Source organism: Chanos chanos, chromosome 16 (assembly GCF_902362185.1).
Source record: "Chanos chanos chromosome 16, fChaCha1.1, whole genome shotgun sequence".
Lineage (NCBI taxonomy): Eukaryota > Metazoa > Chordata > Actinopteri > Gonorynchiformes > Chanidae > Chanos > Chanos chanos.
Genome location: NC_044510.1, coordinates 1297588 through 1312679, shown reverse-complemented (window position 1 = coordinate 1312679; position 15092 = coordinate 1297588). Strand labels below are relative to the sequence as shown.

Here is a 15092-nt window from a genome sequence, read left to right as displayed (position 1 = left end):
CCTAACAGCCAGAAAAGATATCAAGTTTCCTCATAAGCCCAGTCCCACTTTGAAATGTCCGGGGTCAGTCCAGCATCTGAAACGTTCCTCTAGCCTATCTAGATCATCCTCTAAATGATCTAGATAGGCTGTACTGTTGTTTTCACCCCCTCTTGGGAAACAATATGTTGGGTGCCAGAAAGTCATTCATGAACTGTGCAATGCTCATGGTATAACAAATAGAGGCTTAGACGTCTGCAGAGGGTGGTGTATTCTCTATTCTCTGGTTCCGTGACAGTTTCCAACACTCTTTACACACGTCCAAAGTGGTTATAATGTGTTCTTAACCCGAGCTCCCTACAGTTCACGGGTGCATGCCATAGAATAGGCATCAAACTTAGACACTGTATTGATCATCTGGTAGTCAGTAAAAACTTGTAGGTATCCATCTGGCTTTGGGACATTGCCACTGGACTACATTGTTCACTCTGCATCTTCAGGGCTTGTATTAACCTTTCTGCTACCCAGTAAGGCGTCTTGCAAATGGGCTTGAGATCTTTAAGATGAATTATATGTTGGGCCAATTAAGAATTGGTTTTCAACATTTACTTCACACATAAAGCCTAGAATCCTACAAGCATAATTTAACCTCATTGACTTTGAACACATACCATCCATGATATAGCTTTTTCAAACAAATTTATTACCATCACAATCTTGCATGTCTTCATGCTTTGCTTTGTGGAGATACAAAGGATCTTTTGAGCAGATAAGAGTTGCTTTGGGCACCCCCTTGAGTTTATGGCCTCGGCTATATAGGCAATTGTGTGTAATATATTAATATGTAACAGATTGCGTAAAACTGATGATGTTATAAAGTGCTGTCATGAGATAATGCACCTGATGCACAAAGACTGGATTCCACAATATCCTCCCAGATAACTCCCAGATTTTCTGTCCAATCAGTTTGCAAATGACCCTAATAGAACTTGTTTCATTTGTATGAATGACCCCAACAGACCATGCAAATGTTTGTATCCTTCAACCAGTAAGACCCCTTAACCGGTTGAAGAATGTGTATCTCTGTCAATGTTCACAGGAACTCTAGTTATTGTTTGATTTGTTGAACACAACAGAAATAGGAGTGTAATACTTGAACTTTGGATAGTACTTCTAGACAGGTCTCGCTGTCAAGAGGTCTTTAAGCAGTATGAGTGAATGATAAACAATAAAAAAATTTGCATGCTTGATGGTGGTTGGTTGAGCCTGACCATGTGGCACATAAATAAAAGAGCAATCATTTCCTTTTCTGTCACTGACTTAATGAAGAACCAGTGCCAAAAATGAGAGAGTACGATGAAATAACTTCTTTTCTTGGGTCATGGGGAGCATTTCAGAGGACTGTTTTTCTGGCCTTAGCCATCAGCATCCTTCCCAACGGTTTTGTGGGAATCTACATAGTTTTTGTAGGAGACACACCACCACATGAATGTCTAATTCCAGAGGAGCATAACATCAGTGAGATGTGGAGAAATGTTACCATTCCAATGGTGATGCAGGATGGTCAGCTGAAGCGTAGCTCTTGCAGCAGGTACAATCTGGCCACAGTGAAAAACTTCTCCAAGTTAAATTACATCCCTAATGTGGATGTGAATGTTAGTGAGATAGCACTGGAGAACTGTCTGGATGGATGGAAGTACAGCAAAGAAATATATCAATCAACAATCGTCACTGAGGTGGGTTAAGTTTCAGAGCATTCCCATTAGGTTCCTCAGAATCTAATCTATTCTATTTCATTTTAATCTACCTATTTTAGTCACAGAAAGAATGATCTCTCAGTTCAGATTTGAATACTCCGGTGTTTAAGATCACACCAACCTTGTGTAAGCAGTTAGAGAAGATAAAATATGTATATTTACAAGAAAGCTGATGTGTGCTGATAGAGAAGTCTGTTCAATTTAAAGCAAGGGTAATAGTGATTACTTGTTAGCAGAAAGTGAAATGAGATTAAAAATTGATTTAAATTTAAAAGTCTCAAAATCCTCTATATTTGAATTCAATGATGTGACATTCTGCCTTTTTGCTGTGATTCCATTTGAAATTTTAGGCATCTTGATGCTTCCCATAGACATGCGCCCATATTTTCATAGCATGCAAATGAGTTCAATATTTTCTGTAAATATAAGTTTACATGCTTTCAAATGTATAGCATGAAATTTAGAAATATGAGAGAATCCCATTTAGATTTCATTTCAAGTCTCTTCACGTTAAAAACCCACTGAAGAAGTCTGGTCCTCTGTAGTGTAGTCTTTCAAACTTTCTAATCTCTGGGATACCTTTCACTGTGGTTCTGGGCTATGACACTTTTTGGTCGATTTGTTTTTTGGGGTTTTTTTTTCCCCTTCCAGCACTGTGACCCTGATATGATCCAGGGAGACAGGGGTGGTTAAGTGCAGATATCCAGCTTTACCTCAGGGTTATTTTCATCTATTTCAGATGAACCGTTTAGAAACGGCAGCACATTTCATACATGCTCCCTTACTTTAAGGCCTTACAGGTACTTTTTAAATTGATTTCTCAGATATGTCTAATGGGCCAGTCATGCTTGTGTTGTTAGAGCATGAGTGAGATAGCTGTTTGGTATAGTGATAACAAGGAAATATACATAGAGGCAGCAGTCATTGTACACTGCAGTTGGTTCTTCTTTAGAAGTCTTAAGCAGCACCATCCTATCCCAGGCCACAGTACTTTGACAGCCCTAAAACCCTTCTCTTCCATGCATTCAAGCATTTTCCTCTTCTACTGCAATGACTGATGAGTCAGATGAAATCCAAGAAACAACCAGGAAATTTCTTCTATCAGCAGAATAATCTCCACTTGGTAATGCTGACACTGCAGCCATGGCAAGAACAACGGCACCAGGCTTATCCAAGTCCTTAGCGAATACTGCCTCCTCTATTGATGGTGAGGATGGTGGTATGCTAGCAATTTCATTGTTATTTGAGAAATTTGAGAAGTACATTTTAATGTCAGCAGTGTGGTTATGAATTCACTTTATTCACAAAATGCAATATTGACAGCAGTGTGTTTTGGTATGATGGTGCAGCACATAACATACCCGAGCTCTGCACAATGACACGGGGGGAAGATTAGGGAGTGTGGGTGAACATGGGGGCTCAAGGTGCACAGCAACGCCATCCACATCAACTCAAGAGACACAGGAGGTTGTCAGAGGCTGGTGGGGGGTGTGTGAAATGTGCAAGAATTATACAAATGTGTAGTGTGTGCACGCAATGACATGTGCAGTGTACAAGGCAAAATAGTGCAATACAGGATAGCACAAGTTAGTCCTAGGAGAAGGTCAGGGAACCATCATTGACGGGGTCTTTGTCGGCCTTTGTCCAACAGCGCCTCCCAGAGGGGAGTACCCTGAACAGCTGGTTAGCTGGATGTACTGGATCATTCATGATCTTGCATACCCTTTTCCTCACTCTGGCAGTGTACAGCTCTTTCACGGAGGGAAGCTGGAAGCCTGTCATGTGTCTGGCTGTGGGCAGGTGATGTGTTGAAGCTTGGCCTTGAAAAGGGACATGACAGAGGAGAACCAAGGCCTGGTAGATGAGGTGAGGATGTTCTCGATGGTGGACCAGTAGAATTCCCTGAGGTTGTGCTTGGGGATGTTGTGATAGATGAGCTATTGATGGTGAGTGGCCAGTAGGCAGAAGACAAAGGACTCAGGATTCAGGACTGGAATGGAATCCCTCAGTACCATCTACAGTTCATGTTGACAGTACCATCCACTTTGTTTTACAGTGGGATCTGGTGTGTGAGAATGAGTACAAGGAACCCCTGACGTCATCTATATATTTCTTTGGTGTCCTGCTGGGAACCTTCATTTCAGGACAAATGTCTGACAGGTCAGTGAAAGATCAACAATGCTATCAACTTCAAGTTCAAGTTCAGGTTTATTTGTATATGCTTTTTACAATCAAAATTGTCTCAAACAGCTTTACAGCAAGCAGTGACTTTTATTTTGTGAATTTGTCTAAATGTTATTTCCTGTGTTGATTCCCATTCATTAATACAGATGTTTTAACATATCATGACATCTGTTGCCTATACAAAATGATGTACCTTTGTCTGTTCCAGATATGGTAGAAAGCCAGTACTCTTTATTATGATGGTTATGCAGACAATAACCATTTTTATCCAGATGTTTTCACCAAGCTGGGAGGCATTCACTGCCATTTTCTTCTTTGTGGGCTTTAGTGGCTTCTCCAACTATGTAGTAGCCTATGTGCTAGGTAGGTAATACACCTAATCTATCTATCTATCTATTTAACTATCAATCTATCTATCCACTGCATTACTGCATTAAGAACCATTGTGTTGAACTGGAAAATGTTGTGGTGTCATAACATTATGATGTCTAGGATCAGAGATTTTGAGTCCAGCGACACGAGTGATATTTGGCTCTCTGGGCGTCTTCATGGGGTCTGGGTTGGGTCAGATGTTCCTCCCCCTGGCAGCTTACTACATTCGTGACTGGAGATGGCTAGTGTTAACCATGGCTCTCTCTGGTCTGATATACATCCCACTGTGGTGGTCAGTGTCAAACATACAGTACACATGGCCTGATAACATTCATGAGCAAACAATACTCTGCAAATGTAATTCTGCAGACAAGCTGTCATGATCTTTATGCATGTTCACCAAAGGTTTATCCCAGAGTCTCCGCGATGGCTGCTCTCTCAGGGAAGAGTGAAGGAGGCTGAGGCCATACTGAGAGATGCCGCCAAGAAAAACAAAGTCACAGCACCAGAGGTCATCTTCACTCCAACAGAGGTAAAACACTTTGCCATAGATGCTAAAGCTGGAAGAGAAAAGACTGCAGACTCTCTCCATGAATACCATTTTACACTGCTTCTCAGTATCATCAATTCAGTTGGTCCACTTTTGTCAAAATTGCATGCAGCGTTTGTTACCCTGGGTTAATTTGATGTGATGTATATAAACTGTCTAAGCAGCACTTCCTCAGCATTGCTGTTTATATGATTGAAAGTTATCTAGCCATATTCTCACCAGACTCAATCAATCACATACACACCAAACTTTGGTGTGTATGTGATTTATGCATAAGTTCGAGAAAATAGATCAGTCTTTAGTCTCGTTTTAAAGGTATGGAGAGAATTTGCCGCCCAAACTTCTGTAGGTAAACCATTCCAGAGGAAGGGGGAGCGGTAGGAAAAGGCTCGGTTGCCAGCAGACTTCTTTTTAACTCTTGGAATGACTAATAGTCCAGAATCTTGAGAGCGAAGGGTGTGAGGGGGGTTATAGGGTGTAATTAAGTCAGACAGGTAGGAAGGCGCAAGCCCATGTAAAATTTTATATGTTAATAAGAAGACCTTAAAATCTGCCCTTGCATGAATTGGCAGCCAATGAAGGGAAGCCAGGACAGGTGTAATGTGATCAAACTTCTTTGTACTGATCAGAATTCTAGCAGCAGTATTCTGGACCAGCTGAAGACTATTGGTACTAGAGGCAGGCAGGCCAGAGTAAAGAACATTGCAGTAATCGAGGCAAGATGTGACGAATGTGTGAACAATGGTTTCTGCATCAGCCATACTTAGAAAGGGCCTAATTTCAGCAATGTTATGGAGGTGGTAAAAGGCCATTTTGGTTGTGTTCTTGATATGAGTGACTAGCGAGTGACTAGAGTCAAAAATCACATCAAGGTTTTCAGCCAAAGAGTTTTGAGAGATGAATTTACTGCATTTTACTGTTAACCTGGATTCTACATTGGAAATCCTTTCTAGTTCTGGGCTATGTTTGATCTGTATCTGGAAGACTGGGGAAAAATGTTTATCTGTACATCTGAACATCTGTATATCTCAGGTGTAATGTTTTGACTTGAATAGCAACTTTTACAGGACTGCAGGCATTTCTGACTAAGAGCCCTGCACTGACTATACATATGAAGACAATGTTCCAAGCACTTCACAGCTGGGCTCCACGCGACAAGGAAAATCCCTGTGAATTACCTTTGGGGTGGGGTTGGAGATATTCTGATGTTACCTCTAAAGCAACAACAAGTTTCATAACATCCATATAACATTTTACAACAGCATAATGGCAGCAATATAAGATTATATTTCCTTCACATTGCTCAATGTGCAAAACAGGCCATAAAACAATGCTTAGATAACACATAATTACTATAGTAGCCTAAACCTACTCTGACAACATCAATCAAATGATGTTTATGGATGAAAATGGCTATGCTACTCTCTGCTAAGAGATGAAATGCTATGTCATTATAATCCAATATAACGAGACAATATCATACAGTCTTTGTGCATGTGTGTGAAAGTCACTATTTATAAATCACTTGACCTAATTTCAAAAAATAGGTGAAACAGATAAAAATGAGTAGTGTAAAGGCATTACTAATCAAAATTGTTGATAAGGACAATTAAACAGTCTGTCAAATCCCTCCAATGTTCTACATCCATGTCTCATTTTACCAAGCACAGTCTGCGTGAGTGGGGGTCAGATAACGCAGCATTTAAACCCTCAGTTATCTGATAGAGAGCAATGAAGACAAATAGCTTACTTAGAGCTGAGAACAGCTTATCTCTGAAGTCCACGGCAGGAAATGAAACATGAGTGCAAACAATGCGATATTCAGGAACTGACTGTAAAACAAGGCAGTTCTTACGCTACACTAGTATGCAAGTTTTCTCACATTGTAGTTAAGGACAGGGGATATAGGTTATCTATTATAACATCACTATCAATAATCAGAGCACTAGTCCTTTTAATTGGTCAGATTGTGTTGTTGGTCATGTATCTCAATTTTTACAACAATGCAAACCTGAAAAAAAGTTATAAAGTCTTAAAGTTAGTAGAGTTCAACTGTGACACAGGAGATAAAAGTAAACCGTACAAAATCAAATTAATTTTAATTTTAATGATCACAGAAAATATGACTATCCATTGCATCTGTTTTGGTCACAAAGGTAAAAACAGGAATTATATGAATATACAAACTATGAGGCAGACTAAAAATAACAGAATGAAAAATGGCAGGAAGAAATCTCTGATGTGAAGCCAGTTTCTTGGTCCAGAGAATCTGCACTGCTGAATGATATTGCCCTGACTGGAGTCAGACAGTAGTCATCAGAGAGTTAAATCAGCTACTGCTAAATTAGCAAATTAGCAAATAATGCTGTGGAGAAGAGGCAGATTAACTCCAGTTTGGCTGCAGTGAATAATCGCACCATGAGATTAAATTGTACTCATTATCTTATTTCATAATCTGAGGCCTGTTGTCGCGTCGTTTCTTGTGGCTGTAAACATTAAGGTGATTCTGAAAACTCTGCATAATGTGACAGGACATCTAAGTTGTCGCAAAGCATTTTTCGGTTTCATGTTGACCAACTTCAGACCCTTAATGGGAGTTTTAAGTACAAGTTTGCTATCCACTTTCATCACTGTTGTATCAAAAAGGCATTCCACAGATCCCTAGCCAGTTAACCTGTGCGTTTTTGTCTTTTTATAACAGACTGAAGAAGCAGTGAAAAAACAAGAGAAGAAATACAGCATTTTGGATGTCCTGAGAAGTTGCAATGCACTTTTAATAATATTAATTTGCTCCCTCCTCTGGTATGTCTCCATTTACAATGTATTTAATGTTTATTTTCACATATTAATATGAAGCAAAACCATATGTTCTTACCATATCAGTGCTTTGTTCAAATTTAATTTTAGTACTTGCTTCACAGATTCCAAGTTATGAATGTTGTGTTACTGTCACATTTAGTGGCTCAAAACATCAGTTAAAAGGTAAAATAGGTTTACAGTTTTTGTGTCATTCATAGTGCTTTCAGAGCAGCAAATGTGGCATGAAGTCCCATGGAATTTCTTGAGTCTTGAGCTTTAACAGAGAATGTGCTGACATCTGACAGCATTGCTAGCCTGGTTTGAGAGGAGAAACAGTGCTTACAGCTGCATTCCGTTTTCAGGATGGTCATCACTATGTCCTACTACGCTCTTCTTCTGAACACGACCAACCTCCACGGTGATCCCTACCTCAACTTCTTCTTCTCCGCTGTGGTGGAGGTCCCTGCATATTTCATAGCCCTGCTGTTGCTAAGATACTGTCTGAGGAATTTCTGCCAGTCTTCAACTCTCTTCTTAGGGGGAGCCATTATTCTTTTCATACAGCTCGTACCTCAACGTAAGGCCTTTCCGGTCTATCAAAAGTACTTATTTTTCAATCTAAAGGGAAAATGATCGCATCGCTCAAGACAAGGACTGATTGAGTAAGTGTGAAAGTTCTATGTTTGTAGACATACCTGAGTTGGCAATCTTCCTGGAGATGGTTGGGAAGTTTGGAATCACTGCGGCTTTCTGTGTGGTCTACGCCGTGACCTCAGAGCTTTTCCCCACGGTGATCAGAAACATGGCCATGGGTACCTGCTCTATGGCGGCACGCATAGGAACCATCATCTCTCCTTTCATCATATATCTGGGTAAGGCCGGAAAACTCCTCACCTCTCACGATGAATACCTCTACAGCATGTATGTACACACCATCCATGTTCATACATCAGCAACTGCTAACTACTAGCAACTGCTACTTACAATTAGGGATGTCCCGATCAAGTTTTTTCGCCCCCGATCCCGATCTGAGTCATTTAATATTGAGTATCTGCCAATACCAAGTCCCGATCCGATACTTGTATTTTCCTAGGTAATACAGTTGCACAGTCCACATTTCAAGTACATTAAAGTTGTTAAAACCAATACAACGTACATGCTTGACAACTGAATAGCAAATGCATTAAGGAAAAAATTGCCTGCTGCCAAGCTGTTCCTTATCATTATAATAATAATAATAATAATAATAATAATTATTATTATTATTATTATTATTGTTGTTGTTATTATCATTATTACTATTATTATTATTATCATTATCATTATCAGTATTATTATTATCATCATCATCATTATCATTATTATTATTATCATCATTATCATTATTATTATCATTATTATTATTATTTTACAAAATAACAAAGTAAACCTTCTTGTAAAGCTCTGGTAGAGCAGTATCTGAAATGCAGTGTCGAGAGAGTAAGGCGTACTGTGGGAGTTATACCTGAAAATATACGTAAGTGTTCGATTTTATTTAATCTCACAATAATTCAAATGGTTAAGTTGTCCAACTGTCACTTACACTGATATTTTTTCTGAAAGCCTCTTTTTTGTATGCTATCCTTATCAATCCTTAGCGTTAGTTAAGTGACTGTATTGCTCTCTGTGGTCGTTAGTTTAGACTAACTGGCATACAGCTAAAGCGTTAGGTGTTTCAGTTTTGAAGTAATACCTTGGTTGTTGTTAGTAGCCTTGAGGATTAATGTTGTCGGAGTATGCTGACCTAAAGCACGTTCAAATTTAAAAGTTAAAAGAAATCCCGTTCGCCTCAATTTGCCGAGTTTGAACGCACCTCTGTATTCGCTACCACATGGGCTGGTCATCCAAAGCGATTCGTTCAGTTATCCTCTCGGTAATCTTTTTGGCCTTGTTGCTTTCTCGAGGAAATTTCTCTCCAATGTGTGTTGCTTCGGAGCAGCCTTTGCCTGTGTTACCTGAGTGAACTCGCTGTATTCCACTGAGTGTTTATTTTTCAGGTGCCGTATCAAAGTGGTAGTAGCCTATTGAGCGCAGTTCTGTGTTACTACCACCTCGAGAAATGCTCCGCTTCATTTCCCAAATGAAAACGTATCCACACTGCAGACATTTCCCGACAGTTTAGCCGCGTCCTGCCACAAATTATGCTCTCCTGTGTGACAGCTGGCATAAAACAAAGGATGGGGCTTAGGGTAGTGCTCAGTAAAGCCGATTCCGATCAGTTAAAAAAATGCCTTGATCGCCCGATACCGATCTTTGAGATCGGATCGGGACATCCCTACTTACAATTGTTATCCTTAAGACTTGACATCAGCATCCACATGAGCTCCTGACGGTCAAGAAAAGATGAGTTTTCTCAGCAATATATCAGATGATTGGTCAAGACAGCCAGTGAGATCCAAAACCGCATGCCTTAAAGTGGACACTTATAAAACCCAATTAAACCAAATGGCAGTCAGTTCTTAACAGTGACACCATATGAGCACCATACTAATTGTCTCTAATAACCTTTATTTCTTGCAAAAGTCATTGGACTGAAGACATTTGAGAGTACTTAGATGTGATGTAGAAATGCTGATGGTATGATGCTTTTCTCTCAACAGGAAATTTGTACAAATACCTCCCCTATCTTTTAATTGGGGGTCTGGCTGTATTTTCCGGATTGCTCTGTTTCCTTTTGCCAGAGACTTTTGGGAGGGATCTCCCAGAGACCATGTCAGAGATGCAGAACCTGAAATGGTGAGTCTTATGATGCTGTCTTTACTGTACCTTTAATGTATTAAAATTTAGAGGTGTTCCATGGGCCATGTTCAATACCACATAAAGCTTCCTGTTAAATTAAAGATCTACGGGAAATCATAAGAGTGACTTATTTAAATTTTAACTTTAATTTTTATCACACACAGGTTTGGGCACTCCAAAAAGAAGAATAAAGCAACCTTAACGACAAACAACAATGTCGTGCTGAGAGAAGAGAAGCTATAAGTTTTTTTCAGTCGTGAGACAATATAAATGTGAACAGTCCATCAGAGACATTTATTATCAGCAAATACAGAGTTTCTCCTTGGTCAGCATGTTTGTACAGCCACTCTATGCCTGCAGTCTCTGCGATTTATGCCTTGTCTCGAGCTTACTCAATGAATTTTCATCTGTTATGCTAACACATAATGAGAACTCCACCACAGGAGACATGAATCCTAGCTTATAATGCTGACACTGCTTGTCGTTTTTTAGTTATTTAATGACAGTTTTGACTTTGTAGATTTTTTAAATGTGCATACTGAAGAACTGTGTATCTTAATTCATTATACATTTAAAAATGTATTATATATTATAATTCATAAGGCCAAAACTGGCCTTATCCTGTGTTAGTAATTGTATTTTACCTTTGATCTTCTGTGAGTTTGATTTGGCTGATGTTGACCAATCAGTAGAATGCAGAACATGTCTGTACAATAAAAGTTTATGAAAAACCATATTCACATGTTCATGTTTATTACTATTTTACTCATTTCATTAATGCCCTTTTTGTACCTCATTTGGTTCATTCATGTTAAATCGAAACATTATGTGAAACAAAAATGACCCAGTGTGTAAAACAGGCCATATATCAGCATTTCAGGCAAAATCAAAATGAAGAAATATTTCATTTATTCATTTACTACTGTCTAGTTTCTACAAGCACTAAAGAACAGCATGTCCTTTTAAAGGGTAGTGTATAAGCTTATTTCTACAACATAATTTATTCAAATAAAAAAGTTAACAAAGAAGAACACAGAAATCGATGAGTGAAAGATTATGACTGAAGCATTTTCTGAATGTTTGGGACCTACGTTAGACATGAACCCAGCTTCTGCACTTGGCTTCCCGGAGTGCCAGCTGAGATCACAGACACTCAGGACAAAGAGAAAAGAAACAAAAAAAAAAAGTCTTGTGGCCTCAGTGGATTTCCCCTTATAATTTTGTGGTTTGGGGTGACAGAGAGAAAGCGGAACAGCTGTGTAAAAGCGTTTTCGCTGTTCACTCCACCACAATTCAGTCCAATGACCCAAATGACAAGCACAAAATCAGCCTGAAATCATGTCAGTTTCTGCCCCATTCCAGATTCTGCCCATTCCCAGGATGACACTGCGATTCCCGTTAATCTAGCAGTTGCTTCCTGCTTTTTAACAGACCCCACCCGCCCCTCCACCCCCCACACCTAAATCAGTCTAGTTTCTCCTGAAACAGTGCGTGCGGACATGTATTGCAATGCTACCGGTTTTCTCTGAAAACATCTGTGTGTTTATCTGTATGACAGATCAGATAACGGAGAATTTAAACCTTAACACTTTCATTGCGCACATTTGCCCCTCCCCCACTTCCTCTGCCATGCTCACGGCACTGTGAAGTGAAAGCAAAAGCTGGTTTTTCTCGGGGAGAATAGGAGACACAAAAACACTGACTATAGACTTTAAAACCACGTCAGGTGTGGATATATACCCGTTTAAAACAATGGTGCGATGGAAAACGTCCTACATTCTCTTTCTAAGGTGAGTAGAAATTTAAACCGTTTTATGCCACGGTGCTTGACTAGGCTCTGGTGTTTCTGAAAACACAGCTGAGGATGTGGACGACTGAACGTCTTATTCTACACAGTGTTTAAATGGGTTTTTTCTTCTAATAAGAATAGATGGCACAACAGACTGATGATGTTTACGTAGTTACTTGGATTATTTTGGTTGAGATATATATATATATATTTTTTTTTTTTCATCTTTTCTGCTGTGAAACACTTAAAGAGATTTGAAGGTGAAAGTGAAAGTGCAGATCAATGGTATCTAAAAATACCTGGGAGTTTTGTTTTTAACACATTCGTCCGTTCATATTTTACAAAATGACAAAGTAGAACAGTGTTTTCATACCAGCACACCTAGCTAAAAAAAAAAGCCATGGGTTCAGTAATCAGAATAAATCAAATGTCTAAGCTACAACAACAACAAAAAAGTCATACTGTCTAGGGGGATCCCCAGAAGTGGAGTTGAGAGATGCCAGAGTGAGGCAGATTACACAGTGCATGAACAGATATGACACATAGCACTGTCGAAACAGAAAATCACTGGTGTATCATTGCAAGGATACAGTGATCAGTGATACCAAAAATGAATACTGAAAATACAAAGGAATGTTATACATCTCCAACACAATGCATGGCTAATTGTTGTAAGTGTGTAGGCTTACATATTCTCTCTAATGCCATGTTGTGAAATCCTACAAATCATGCTTTAGATATCTGCTCTTATGCAAAGGATGGCAGTATGTTATTTGTAAAAAGTCAAAGCAATGAATTAAAGGGTTTCATTGTGTTTACCAAGTTTGTCATGTTCTTAAAATATAATAGTAATAGTAAAAAAAAAAAAAAAACATTAGAAAGATTGACCAGGAGTACTCTGACATCTTACTGATACATTCAGATCTTTCTCGCTCTCCTAGTCTCTTCCTCACACATCAGGCCCTTCAGGAACTAAACTCCACAACTAGTATCAGGGTTCTCTCTTTTTCTCCTTATGCCTGCATGCTCTTTCATTAACTTTGCAACCAATTATTTTGCAATGGTTAGCAACAGAATGTTCTAAGTAACAACACCTGGAGGCAGATTCCAGTGTAGACTGAACAAGTCAGGAGGCTGATACAAATAAAAGATATTTATTCAGCACTAACTGCCAGAGAACAGGCGTGAGTTTGGCTCCTTTTCCTTGGCAGGCTGGGACACCTCTAGGGACCCATGCCTTCAGCAGTGAGTTCCAGAACACAACACATTTGGCAGAGGGCACAGAGGAGGAGGGGGGGGGGGGGGTACTTGTCAGAACTCGCATACAATAAGAGAGGTTTAGATCATATTTTGCTAGGTTTCCATGGTAATAGTGCACCTGAAGTTTCAAGAAAGCAGAGAGGCAAGAAATGATAAAATCACTATTAACTTAATAGGGCAATCGCGCATTATTTCAAACATGCAATCATCTAACATGACAATCATTAGAGGTGTATGGGCGGACAGGTACGAAAATAGATAGGTACAGAAACATCACATTAACATCCACAAATATGTTCGTTATCATTAAACTCGTCGTAACGCTAATATATGCGGTTAACTTGTGACAGCGATTTGTTTAATTAGACAATGTTTACATGCCTTTGTGTTTACATGTTACAGCCTTTAACACTGGCCTGGTGCTTGGGCTGAAACAATATTTGGATGTGTGCAGGGGTCGAATTACCGGGGGGGGTCGGTCTACCCCCCCCCCCCCCCCCCCCCCCAATTAAGACCGTCCAAAAGAGGTAAAAACAACAGTTCGAGTGGGTCGAAACATTAATCTTTCCAATGCTATATAGCCCTGGAGAAAAGGTTATCCACCGTCCCGCCTCATCCCCGATTGTTATTGTATAATTTGCATTGTCCGAATGTTTCCTATGAGAAAAGCTAACAGACGGTTGAGCAGAGATTCAGACTATTTTGACATTACGACACTGCCAATACACATGTATAAGCGCCGATGACGTTTTAGATGTCATGTCGATCTGATTATGCAGGCCAGAGCAGATAATGATGACTCGGAGGACCGTTATGCTAGACGAAAAGAAAAAGTACACTTGCGGAGGCCTACCAGCAGGAAATGAAGAACAAATGTGTTCTTAACGGTTAGGCCAAAGGAGCTGGGTGAAAGCAGGGTTTAATTAACAGATGCATGTCAGGCTGTGTTCTGCATACGTCACCTTGGGGTTACCAAAGTTATGCGTTTTCAAATCGACTACAGAGTTTAGACCTTCCCCTCGCAATGGGGAAAAGACAGTGAATCATCGATATTCTGTCTTCCTTCGTCTCTTTACCCACTTTGCTTAACTCGATGAATTCGCTCTAACCATTCCTGCAACAGAAGTCAACCCAGGGAGACTTTTAGCTTCGATTTTTACAGTGTCAGAAATTAGTCTCGTAGAGTGTAGTCCTAACAGACCTACTATGGTTGTTGTTGTTGTTGTTGGGCATCATAATTCATTGAAGAATTGAAAAAAGTTGTCCTCTTGCAAGGTTAATGATAATCATGATTCAGCTATGATACAGCTCCACTTTTCTCTGCTAATTCTGAGGTTCTCAAACACAGTCATAATCAACACGACTTGTCCTAGTATTTTTACCTATAGTACTGCTGTCACCACGTCTACCAACACCTGGTTGGCATTAGATTGAAAAGTGTACATAGAGACGTCATGTTGTTGTTTTTCTTGGAAAATATGAACAAACTTGAAAATATCTAAACTTACCTCCTTCAGTGGTTTATTTTACTTTCTCAGCTTTTGTGTATCTTTAGTTTTCCTTATCTTTGACACGAAGTCTCAGAGTTTATCGTGTTTAAGCACAAACTGCGTGGACAAATGTC

General features: G+C 39.6%; 1 protein-coding gene across 1 annotated transcript; it reads left to right on the top strand.

Moving 5' to 3' along the window:
* The first annotated feature begins 1322 nt into the window (after positions 1-1322).
* LOC115829688 (solute carrier family 22 member 5-like) lies at positions 1323-10662 on the top strand. Its single transcript, XM_030793854.1, has 11 exons — positions 1323-1603; positions 1640-1715; positions 3793-3896; positions 4129-4283; positions 4413-4584; positions 4698-4824; positions 7544-7644; positions 8004-8218; positions 8331-8513; positions 10281-10416; positions 10584-10662. Exons 1-11 carry the CDS (start codon positions 1323-1325, stop codon positions 10660-10662), a joined length of 1629 nt encoding a protein of 542 aa, XP_030649714.1.
* Positions 10663-15092: the final 4430 nt, after the last annotated feature.

What these genes read in the sequence shown, in the direction of transcription:
- LOC115829688 (XM_030793854.1), top strand. Translation starts at nt 1,323, where the DNA reads ATGAGAGAGTACGATGAAATAACTTCTTTTCTTGGGTCATGGGGAGCA. An exon ending in ACAGTGAAAAACTTCTCCAA is followed by an intron (nt 1,604 to 1,639) that starts GTTAAATTACAT and finishes TGTGAATGTTAG; the next exon opens with TGAGATAGCACTGGAGAACT. An exon ending in GAGATGCAGAACCTGAAATG is followed by an intron (nt 10,417 to 10,583) that starts GTGAGTCTTATG and finishes TATCACACACAG; the next exon opens with GTTTGGGCACTCCAAAAAGA.